A 12,084-nucleotide genomic window follows, 5' to 3' on the forward strand; every position below is an offset into this window, starting at 1 on the left:
CTTTATTATACTTGGTCTTAAGCCCAGCCACTGCCATCGCAGGCTCCCCGGCTAACTCGAGAGGTAATGCCTTATGGTCATGCTCCCATATATAGTCACCTCCGACATCTTTCGCCAACCCATATCCAGTGTGTAGATTGAAGCAATGACCCTTGTCAAGCCTGTCATCAACGGCACCACAACGCTGGATAGTGCCTCCACCATCACACGACCTACAACAGGGCTCTGATGCACCATACCGCCGAGACTTATCGTCTATGATGCACTACAAGCAACACCACTTCACCCTCCACTCCACTCAGAATGAGCTCCAAAAAACGCTGCCCTAGGTGTGAGCAGGCAATACCACATCCACGTTGAATGCAGAAGTAATTTAGATGTCGTACATTGAAGGGAAGGGCACGGTGCAGTTACTGTTTGTAGGTACCCCTATGTGCGGCGGCCATTTATCGTCTACCGCATACACAAGTTTGTAAAGGCAATATAGCCGTATAGCACTATATGAGCCATGATGTCGGCATGGTGCAATACACACAAGACTAGTACAAAGATAGAGTTGGTCCGGCATGGTGATGTGATGATTAAAAAGGAATCCGCATTTTGATGTTACCGGAAGGCAGAGCATTCTTCTGGAGGAACCATGGATAAAACAGGCAGCTTCCTTTAAAGAAGAAACGAGGCAGCTAGCTAGCTTCTTGCTTCACACCAAAGATGAGATGACCAACCATGGAAACTTGCCGCTTCTGCCTCTCACGGTTCAAACAACTTCGAAAAGCTTTCTTGCGAATAGCTCAACTTCTTTACTACTAAGAGGCGCCACTTCTACGGCAATACCCTAACAAACTAGAGCTAAACACGCCGAACTAAAAGCTTAGTAGTAATCCCTAAACCTAACCCGACCTAATCGACTCCTGCTACTTGCAACTTTCTGAATTTTTCTAGTACAACCACTAAATACTAGAGGACGGGGAGAAAAATCCAGGGTACGGTACAACAGACTAATCGACGATCGATGCGACCGAATCGAAAAAAATGTACACTAGCTAGCCGGCCGGCGTGGGGGCGGCTAGAACGAGGCGACGGTCGCCACGGCCACGGTGACGGCCACGGGGTCCTTCTTGCGGCGCATCTCCAGCACCTTGCGGTGGGAGTTGGAGTGCAGGTCGCCCACGAAGGTGGGGCTGCAGGCCGGCCGGTACTCCGGGAGGAGCCGGCCCGACTTGAAGCGCACGCCGCAGGCGTTGCACAGCGTCTTAGCGCCCTCGGGCCCAGCCCGCCACTGGGGCGTCTTCTGCACGCCGCAGTGGCTGCAGCGGCGGTCGCCCTGGGCGGGCGGGGACGCTGAGAGCAGCTGCGGCGGCAAGTGGTGCTTGGGCTTGCGCCCGCGCTTCTTCGGCTTGCCGTGCTTGGACTTCTTGGAGCGTGCCGGCTCGTCGAGGAGGTTGGAGCCGTAGAAGGCGGGGGAGTCCATGAGGAAGAAGGACGCCGAGGAGGAGCTGGAGGAGGTGGTGGACGACGACGCCGAGTCGGATATAGACTGCGCGCCGGAGAGCGACCACACGGTGGTGGCGCGCGACCGCTTGCTGCGCTTCTTCGACCGCACCGGCACCAGCGCTTCCGTGGAGAGCGCGCATATGGTCGGCGTCCGCATGGGGTACGCGGCTGTCGAGATTGTAGCTTCGCGCTGTCGCCACGGCGCCGCGGGTAGCCGCGGCGCCGGCGGGAGCTCCGCCACCGAGTCGTCCATGATACGGGACACCCACTCCAGTTCCTCCGCGTCGTGGGCCTACGGAAAGGAAAACACACAGTAAATTAAAGAACTCGGCTAATGATACTGCGGGAAACCCTACTAAAAAGTGGTGCCGTCTGAATAAAAAAGGCCAAACGTCCTTACCGGCAGGTCCATCTCCGGCGGGAGAAGCGGCATGAGCTCGTAGGAGACCACCGACGAGCCATGGGAGTCGCTGCACTTTTGTTCCTCCTCCTCCTGGGCCGCCGGCGCCGGTGCTTCGCAGAGCAAACCGCCTTCCTTTTCCACCTCGCAGAGCTCCTCGAGGTCAAGCAGGTCCTCCACCAAGAACCCGTCTCCAAGTAGCCCCGCTCCCCACGCCGCCGGTCCAGCTACCACGGCGGCCGCCACCTCCTCGGCCGCCTCGCACGGCCTGAGGCTGCTCCTCAGCGCGGACATGCTCCCTTCCCTCTCCACCTGAAACAGAACGCAGCTCGTTCATCAGTTCCCTCACAAACAACAACAGCCGTCGCACACCAAAGAAGACATGGAAGCTCGCTTACCAGGGAGCCGTGGTGGTGCGCGAACGACGAGGACGACGACATGACGAGCACGGCGGCGGGTGCAGAGGAGGAGGAGCGGGTAGGCGAGGAGGAGGAGGAAGGGGAGGCGTGAGGAGCAGAGGAAAAGGCAGGGGCGGAAGAGATGAGTGTGTGGTGGGTCATTGAATGGCTGCCAAAGCCCGTGTGCGCAACAAATGCCACTCTTGTTGTTTTCTCTCTCTCGCTCGCTCGCGCCCATAGGCCCTAGTAGTGGTACCTTTCTCCCTTCCGCTTTGCTCTCCCTCAAATCACGTTACTCCACTCCATTTTTCTCTTTCAATAGTGGACATGCCAGTCAGTCAACAGTCACGTATTCTTACCCCATTCGTCCCATGCTTTTGGATGCTATTTCTCATATGAATATATGCTACAACAAATATTACTAGGATATTACTATATAGTGGAACATTATTCCTCACAGATGTATGGTGCCATTTCACCTTATCCATGTAAATATAAATATATGGGGTGGAAAGCCCTTTTGGGCTTTTGGCTCTCGAGTTTCAGTGCTCCCTCCGTATTAAATAAATAAATTTATACTTTTCTAAAATTATGAAACAAAATCCTAAAAGTCGCTAATCGATGTATCCCACTAACATGCAAAATCCCAAAACGAAAAGCATTATGCGCATCAAAAAAATGAAAAATTCTGAATTTATTTCACCTTACTCCATATTTCTCTTCCACCTTAGAGAATCTCCACTCGTCTCCCCGAATAGGCCCCCGGCTGGCTATTTTTCCATCCGGACGGCGAAAAATGGCCCAGCCGCGCCCCCGGTTCCTCGTTTTCCCCCGGATTTGGCCTTCATCCATCCGGCGAGCCCACGCCAACCCCGGCCTACCGGGGCGCGCTCGGGGAGTCCGGACGAAGCAAAAGCGCGCGGAACGCCGAAAAATCTCGCCCGCGCTTTCGCCGGCTTCGCCGCGAGGTGGACCCGGCCGGTCAGTGGCACACGCATCGTCTTCCGCGCGCAGTAAAGGCTGCCGCCGGTCAGCTCGCCGCGGACGCGTAGCATCCACGCGACATTAAATTGCCGGGTCCAGCCTCGCCTAAATAATCCTCGCTCGCCGCGACGCGTAGCACCACGACGGAACCCTAGCCGCCACTCTTCCCTCGATGATATCCATGGCGTTCAACGAGCAAGACGGCGAGGCCAACAACGGCTTTCCCCGCCGGTCGCTCCACGCGTGGGAGGGACACCTCCTCTACCAGGCGGGGTACCCCTTCCCGCCGGACACGAGGCCTCCCGGCGGCGGGTGGCGGCTAAGTGCGGGCGGCGTGCCAATCCCGCCGCCGCCCCAGGGACACGCCCTCGACGCCGCCATCGAGGAGGTCCGCCTGACAATGTCGGACCAGGAGCGCGCCGAGCCACGCCACCACCACGACAACTACACGGCGTGGAACTCCTATTTCCTGCGGCAGTGGGAGTAGGAGTTCGCCTCCGACGATGGCCCGCCGCCTCCGCCTCTGCGCAACAACTCCGCGGGACGCAAGCGTTGGTGGAGCGTGCCGGGCTGGACGCTCGACGCCGTCATCGAGCACATCGAGGGTGGCAACGCGCCAGTTCTGACGATGCCCCCGCTGTCGAGGGCATTGTTACGTCTCAAACGTATCTATAATTTCTTATGTTCCATGCAACTTTTATGATGATACTCACATGTTTTATACACATTATATGTCATTATTATGCATTTTCTGGCACTAACTTATTGACGAGATGCCGAAGAGCCAGTTGTTGTGTTTCTGCTATTTTTGGTTTCAGAAATCCTAGTAAGGAAATATTCTCGGAATTGGACGAAATCAACGCCCAGGGTCTTATTTATCCACGAAGCTTCCAGAAGACCGAGTGAGATACGAAGTGGGGCGACGAGGCGACGCCACACTAGGGCGGCGCGGCCCAGGCCCTGGCCGCGCGGCCCTAGCGTGTGGGTCCCTCGTGACGCCCCCTGACCTGCCCTTCCGCCTACTTAAAGCCTTCGTCGCGAAAACCCCAGTACCGAGAGCCACGATACGGAAAACCTTCCAGAGACGCCGCCGCCGCCAATCCCATCTCGGGGGATTCGGAGATCGCCTCCGACAACCTGCCGGAGAGGGGAATCATCTCCCGGAGGTCTCTTCATCGCCATGATCGCCTCCGGATCGATGTGTGATTAGTCCACCCCTGGACTATGGGTCCATAGCGATAGCTAGATGGTTGTCTTCTCCTCATTGTGCTATCATGTTAGATCTTGTGAGCTGCCTATCATGATCAAGATCATCTATTTGTAATGCTACATGTTGTGTTTGTTGAGATCCGATGAATATTGAATACTATGTCAAGTTGATTATCAATCTATCATATATGTTGTTTATGTTCTTGCATGCTCTCCGTTGCTAGTAGAGGCTCTGGCCAAGTTGATACTTGTAACTCCAAGAGGGAGTATTTATGTTCGATAGTGGGTTCATGCCTCCATTGAATCTGGGGGAGTGACAGCAACCTCTAAGTTTGTGGATGTTGTTGCCACTAGGGATAAAACATCGATGCTTTGTCTAAGGATATTTGTGTTGATTACATTACGCACCATACTTAATGCAATTGTCTGTTGTTGCAACTTAATACTGGAAGGGGTTCGGATGATAACCTGAAGGTGGACTTTTTAGGCATAGATGCATGCTGGATAGCGGTCTATGTACTTTGTTACTAATGCCCTGATTAAATCTCATAGTACTCATCATGATATATGTATGTGCATTGTTATGCCTTCTTTATTTGTCAATTGCCCAACTGTAATTTGTTCACCCAACATCTGTTTATCTTATGGGAGAGACACCACTAGTGAACTGTGGACCCCGGTCCATTCTTTACATCCGAAATACAATCTATCGCAATTGTTCTTTACTATTCTTCGCAAACAAACATCATCTTCCACACTATACATCTAATCCTTTGTTTACAAGCAAGCCGGTGAGATTGACGACCTCACCGTTACGTTGGGGCAAAGTACTTTGATTGTGTTGTGCGGGTTCCACGTTGGCGCCGGAATCCCCGGTGTTGCGCCGCACTACACTCCACCACCAACAACCTTCACGTGTTCCTTGACTCCTACTGGTTCGATAACCTTGGTTTCTTATCGAGGGAAAACTTGCTTGTCGTGCGCATCACACCTTCCTCTTGGGGTTCCCAACGGACGTGTGTCTTACACGCCATCAAGCTCTTTTTCTGGCGCCGTTGCCGGGGAGATCAAGACACGCTGCAAGGGGAGTCTTCCACATCCAATCTCTTTACTTTGTTTTTGTCTTGCTTTGTTTTATTTTATTTACTGCTTTGTTTTCTCTTTATATCAAAAATACAAAAAAAAATAGTTGCTAGTTTTACTTTATTTACTGTCTTGTTCTCTATATTGAAAACACAAAAAATTAGTTACTTGCATTTACTTTATTTACCTTTTGTTTATTTCATCATGTTTCCTCCTAAATACACTCTAAAAGACATACCGGTAGGACGAGGGTCTATCATTGGGAGAGATAATATAGAAGATTTTTTCACTCATGTTAGTACAGCTGAAGATTTTGAAGATAGACACTTGGTAGAACTTGCTCCTAGTTATGAAATTGCTGCTGGTTCTTTAGTACACATGTTGGAAACTAAATTTGTTAATCTCAATCCATGTTTCTTACACTCTGTGATATGGAGGAAGGAGAAAAGAAAGATTTTGTCTTGGAAACCCTTCTTAAAGAATTTGGTGGTATAGCAAGAGAGGCTAGAAAGATCTTTATTAAATATAAGATGCTTGACTCTTATACCAACTTTGCTAGTACCCTTGAAAAAATGGAAAAAGATAGATTAAAGTACACTAATAAAGTTAATTGTGAAGGGGAGATTAAGACATCAATACCTTGCAAGCTCCTAGGAATGCATGAAGCTCTAGAAAATAACTAAGGTTGGCTTGTTCCCGAAAATTTGTTTGATGAGAATAGCAAGCCTAAGAGTAATGAAAAATGAGCCTCTGAAACTTACATAGATAAGATACAATGCATAGTTGAGAAAACTCCAAACCCCTCTGCTAATGCTTCATCTTTTGATAATACTTGATTCACACTTTCTGCGCCTAGCTGAAAGGCATTAAAGAAAAGCGCTTATGGGAGACAACCCATTATTTTACTTCTGCACTTTTGTTTTATATTTGAGTCTTGGAAGTTGTTACTACTGTAGCAACCTCTCCTTATCTTTATTTTATTGCATTGTTGTGCCAAGTAAAGTCTTTGATAGTAAAGTCAATACTAGATTTGGATTACTTGCGCAGGAACAGATTTCTTGCTGTCACGAAATTGAGCCGCCCCTGCTGTAGAAAATTTATAAAAATCTGCCAATTTACGTGCGTGATCCTCAGATATGTACGCAACTTTCATTCAATTTGGGCATTTTCATCTGAGCAAGTCTGGTGCCTCTAAAAAATTCGTCTTTACGGACTGTTCTGCTTTGATAGATTCTGCCTTTTATTTCGCATTGCCTGTTTTGCTATGTTTGATGGATTTCTTTGTTCCATTAACTTTCAGTAGCTTTGTGCAATGTCCAGAAGAGTTAAGAATGATTATGTCACCTCTGAATATATGAATTTTCAATTATGCACTAACCCTCTAATGAGATTGTTTTGAGTTTGGTGTGGAGGAAGTTTTCAAGGGTCAAGAGAGGAGGATGATACAATATGATCAAGAAGAGTGAAAAGTCTAAGCTTGGGGATACCCCCGTGGTTCATCCCTGCATATTTTAAGAAGACTCAAGCATCTAAGCTTGGGGATGCCCAAGGCATCCCTTCTTCATCGACAACTTATCGAGTCACCTCTAGTGAAACTATATTTTTATTCCGTCACATCTTATGTGCTTTACTTGGAGCGTTTGTTTGTTTTTGTTTTTGTTTTTGTTTGAATAAAATCGGATCCTAGCATTCTTTGTTTGGGAGAGAGACACGCTCCGCTGTTTCGTATGAACACATATGTTCTTAGCTTTATTCTTAATGTTCATGGCGAAGGTTGAACTACTTCGTTCATTGTTATATGGTTGGAAACGGAAAATGCCACATGTGGTAAATGGTATAATGTCTTGAATAATTTGATACTTGGCAATTGTTGTGCTCATATAGATCATGTTTAAGCTCTTGCATCATGTACATTGTACCTATTAATGAAGAACTACATAGAGCTTGTTAAAATCTGGTTTGCATGATTGATCTCTAGAGTCTAGATATTTTCTGGTTAAGGTGTTTGAACAACAAGGAGACAATGTAAAGTCTTATAATACTTACAATATGTTCATATGTGAGCTTTGCTTCACCTTTTATACTTGAGTTTGCTTCAAACAACCTTGATAGCCTAGCCTTGTATTGAGAGGAATTCTTCTCGTGCATCCAAATCCTTGAGCCAAAAACTATGCCATTTGTGTCCACCATACCTACCTACTACATGGTATTTCTCAGCCATTCCAAAGTACATTACTTGAGTGCTACCTTTAAAATTCTATTCTTTGTCTTTGCAATATATAGCTCATGGGAAAATAGCCTTAAAAACTATTGTGGTGAAGAATATGTACTTATGTGTCTTATTTCTTAATAAGTTGCTTGTTGAGCGGTAACCATGTTTCGGGGACGCCATCAACTTTTACACCTTTGTTGAATATCATGTGAGTTGCTATGCATGTTCGTCTTGTCTGAAGTAAGGGCGATTTTCATGATCAAATGGTTTGAGTATGCATATTGTTAGAGAAGAATATTGGGCCGCTAACTAAAGCCATGATTCATGGTGGAAGTTTCAGTTTGGACAATTAATCTTCAATCTCTTATGAGAATATTATCTGTTGTTGAATGCTTATGCATTAAAGAGGAGTCAATTATCTGTTGTCTATGTTGTCCCGGTATGGATGTCTAAGTTGAGAATAATCAAAAGCGAGAAATCCAATGCGAGCTTTCTCCTTAGACCTTTGTATAGGCGGCATAGAGGTACCCCTTTGTGACACTTGGTTGAAACATATGCTATGCAATGATAATCCATGTTAATCCAAGCTAATTAGGACAAGGTGCAAGCACTATTGGTAATCTATGCATGAGGCTTGCAACTTATAAGATATCTTATACATAACACATATAATTTATTACTACCGTTGACAAAATTGTTTCTATGTTTTCAAAATGCAAAGATCTAGCACAAAAATAGTAATCCATGCTTCCCTCTGCGAAGGGCCTATCTTCTACTTTATTGTTGAGTCAGTTTACCTATTCTTTCTATTCCAGAAGTAAACACTTGTATCAACTGTGTGCATTGATTCTTACATGTTTACCTATTGCACTTGTTATATTACTTTGTGCTGACAATTATCCATGAGATATACATGTTGAAGTTGAAGGCAACTGCTGAAACTTATATCTTCCTTTGTGTTGCTTCAATGCCTTTACTTTGAATTTATTGCTTTATGAGTAACTCTTATGCAAGTCTTATTGATGCTTGTCTTGAAAGTATTATTCATGAAAAGTCTTTGCTATATGATTCATTTGTTTACTCATTATCTTCATCATTGCCTCGAATCGCTGCATTCATCTCATATGCTTTACAATAGTATTGATCAAGATTATGATAGCATGTGACTTCAGAAATTATCTTTGTTATCATTTACCTACTCGAGGGCGAATAGGAACTAAGCTTGGGGATGCTTGATACGTCTCAAACGTATCTATAATTTCTTATGTTCCATGCTACTTTTATGATGATACTCACATGTTTTATACACATTATATGTCATTATTATGCATTTTCCGGCACTAACCTATTGACGAGATGTCGAAGAGCCAGTTGTTGTTTTCTGCTGTTTTTGGTTTAAAAAATCCTAGTAAGGAAATAATCTCGGAATTGGACGAAATCAACGCCCAGGGTCTTATTTTTCCACGAAGTTCCAGAAGACCGAGGGAGATGCGAAGTGGGGCGACGAGGCGACGCCACACTAGGGCGGCCCAGGCCCTGGCCGCGCGGCCCTAGCGTGTGGGTCCCTCGTGACGCCCCCTGACCTGCCCTTCCGCCTACTTAAAGCCTTCGTCGTGAAAACCCCAGTACCGAGAGCCACGATACGGAAAACCTTCCAGAGACGTCGCCGCCGCCAATCCCATCTCGGGGGATTCAGGAGATCGCCTCCGGCACCCTCGCCGAGAGGGGAATCATCTCCCGGAGGTCTCTTCATCGCCATGATCGCCTCCGGATCGATGTGTGAGTAGTCCATCTCTGGACTATGGGTCCATAGCAGTAGCTAGATGGTTGTCTTCTCTTCATTGTGCTATCATGTTAGATCTTGTGAGCTGCCTATCATGATCAAGATCATCTATTTGTAATGCTACATGTTGTGTTTGTTGGGATCCGATGAATATTGAATACTATGTCAAGTTGATTATCAATCTATCATATATGTTGTTTATGTTCTTGCATGCTCTCCGTTGCTAGTAGAGGCTCGGCCAAGTTGATACTTGTAACTCCAAGAGGGAGTATTTATGCTCGATAGTGGGTTCATGCCTCCATTGAATCTGGGGAGTGACAAGCAACCTCTAAGGTTGTGGATGTGTTGTTGCCACTAGGGATAAAACATCGATGCTTTGTCTAAGGATATTTGTGTTGATTACATTACGCACCATACTTAATGCAATTGTCCGTTGTTGCAACTTAATACCGGAAGGGGTTCGGATGTTAACTCTGAAGGTGGACTTTTAGGCATAGATGCATGTCTGGATAGCGGTCTATGTACTTTGTCGTAATGCCCTGATTAAATCTCATAGTACTCATCATGATATATGTATGTGCATTGTTATGCCTTCTTTATTTGTCAATTGCCCAACTGTAATTTGTTCACCCAACATCTGTTTATCTTATGGGAGAGACACCACTAGTGAATTGTGGACCCCAGTCCATTCTTTACATTTGAAATACAATCTACTGCAATTGTTCTTTACTGTTCTTCGCAAACAAACATCATCTTCCACACTATACATCTAATCCTTTGTTTACAGCAAGCCGGTGAGATTGACAACCTCACTGTTACGTTGGGGCAAAGTACTTTGATTGTGTTGTGCGAGTTCCACGTTGGCGCCGGAATCCCTGGTGTTGCGCCGCACTACACTCCGCCACCAACAACCTTCACGTGTTCCTTGACTCCTACCGGTTCGATAACCTTGGTTTCTTACTGAGGGAAAATTTGCTGCTGTGCGCATCACACCTTCCTCTTGGGGTTCCCAACGGACGTGTGTCTTACACGCCATCAGGCATCGGCCAGCCGCCGCCGGGGAAGCAGCAGCTGGCAGCCACGGCGCATGGCTGCCAGCTCCTCGTCGTCCGGTTCGGCGTCGAGGTCGACGCCGATCTCTAGGTCGGCGCCATCATGGGCGCTGGTGAAACAGGAACTGCTTTCCCCGCCGAGCAACCGTGCGCGCAGCGGCGGCGGGATCGTTATCCGCGAGCCCTGGACGCCACGCGGCCGCCTCCGCCCCAAGCGCGAACCAGATACCTCCGGCGAGCGGAAGCGCAAGCCGGTGAAGGTGGAGGAGGTCCACGACGCCGAGGACGCCGCAATCCTCGAGGCCGTCATGGCGAGGTCCCTCCAGGACCTCATCCCCGCCGACAACGCCATGCCCCTCGACCAGGCCTGCGCTTGGTCGAGGGAGCAGTGGGATAAGGAGGAGGCGGAACGGCAGGCTCGGCTCCTCGAGTAGGCCGCTCGGTACCGTCGGCCTGTGACTCCTCCATATGGTTCCCCCGTCCCCGTCATCGACCTCGAGACAGAGTCCGACGACGACTGGTACAAGCCCTCGCCGTCCCCGCCGCGCAACGGTGGCCGGTGGGGAGACCCCGGCCAGGGCACCAGCAGCCAGGCGCCGACGGCGCCACCGCGTTTCGATGATGGCGGCGACGGTGACGAGGACTACACGGTGTTCTACCGCCATTTCGGCATGTAGAGCGCCGTGTTTTAATATTTAAATTTGTATTCCCCCGAATATATTTGAGTTCGGCCTCTATGTATGAACTTCGCTCTCTATATAGTAAATATCATTAAATTTAGTCTAAATTTAATCGTTTTTAGCCGTATTTCGTTAAGCTTTCGTTTTTCAAATTTAGATCGGCGTCTTCGCCTGAAATCGCGGCTGGAAAACTCGTCCTCCCCACGCCAATTTTACGTCTAATCCGGAGGAAATTTACCCCGGATTTCGGCGTGGGAGGCCAAACGAGTAAAGATGCTCTTAGTATCTATATAAATATAAATATATGGCACGGAAAGCACTTTTGGGCTTTTGGCTCTCGAGCTTGTGCTTCCTCCACATTAAAAAATACAAATTATATTGGTAGTTTTTTTAAAAGTATGAAACAAAATCCTAAAAGTCGCTAATGATGTATCCCATTAACATGACAAATCTCATATCGAAAAGCATTATGCGCATAAAAATGAAAAAGTCTGAATTTATTTCACCTTACTCCATATTTCTCTTTCACCTTAGTATCTATGTAAATGTAAATATATGGCGCGGAAAGCCCTTTTGAGCTTTTGGCTCTCGAGCTTCAGTGCTCCCTCCATATTAAAAAATCAAAAATCATATTTATAGTTTTTTTAAAAAGTATATGAAAGAAGATCCTAAAACTCGGTAATGATGTATCCCACTAACATGCAAAATCTCAAATAAACAAGTATTATGCGCATCACAAAAATGAAAAAGTCAGAATTTATTTAGAGATTTGAAATCACTATACTCATA

At 47.2% G+C, this 12,084-nt stretch overlaps 1 protein-coding gene across 1 annotated transcript; it reads right to left on the bottom strand.

Annotated features, from left to right (window-relative positions):
- Positions 1-641: 641 nt before the first annotated feature.
- On the bottom strand, positions 642-2,536 carry LOC124687491 (GATA transcription factor 5-like). The gene is made up of 3 exons (XM_047221270.1): positions 2,293-2,536; positions 1,895-2,206; positions 642-1,786 (listed from the first exon to the last, which is right to left on the bottom strand). Exons 1-3 carry the CDS (start codon positions 2,452-2,454, stop codon positions 1,067-1,069), a joined length of 1,194 nt encoding a protein of 397 aa, XP_047077226.1. The 5' UTR covers positions 2,455-2,536; the 3' UTR covers positions 642-1,066.
- Positions 2,537-12,084: the final 9,548 nt, after the last annotated feature.

This window comes from Lolium rigidum, chromosome 2 (assembly GCF_022539505.1).
Source record: "Lolium rigidum isolate FL_2022 chromosome 2, APGP_CSIRO_Lrig_0.1, whole genome shotgun sequence".
Taxonomy (NCBI): Eukaryota; Viridiplantae; Streptophyta; class Magnoliopsida; order Poales; family Poaceae; genus Lolium; species Lolium rigidum.

What these genes read in the sequence shown, in the direction of transcription:
- LOC124687491 (XM_047221270.1), bottom strand. Translation starts at nt 2,454, where the DNA reads ATGACCCACCACACACTCATCTCTTCCGCCCCTGCCTTTTCCTCTGCT. An exon ending in CGCACCACCACGGCTCCCTG is followed by an intron (nt 2,207 to 2,292) that starts GTAAGCGAGCTT and finishes GTTCTGTTTCAG; the next exon opens with GTGGAGAGGGAAGGGAGCAT. An exon ending in CGCCGGAGATGGACCTGCCG is followed by an intron (nt 1,787 to 1,894) that starts GTAAGGACGTTT and finishes TCCTTTCCGTAG; the next exon opens with GCCCACGACGCGGAGGAACT.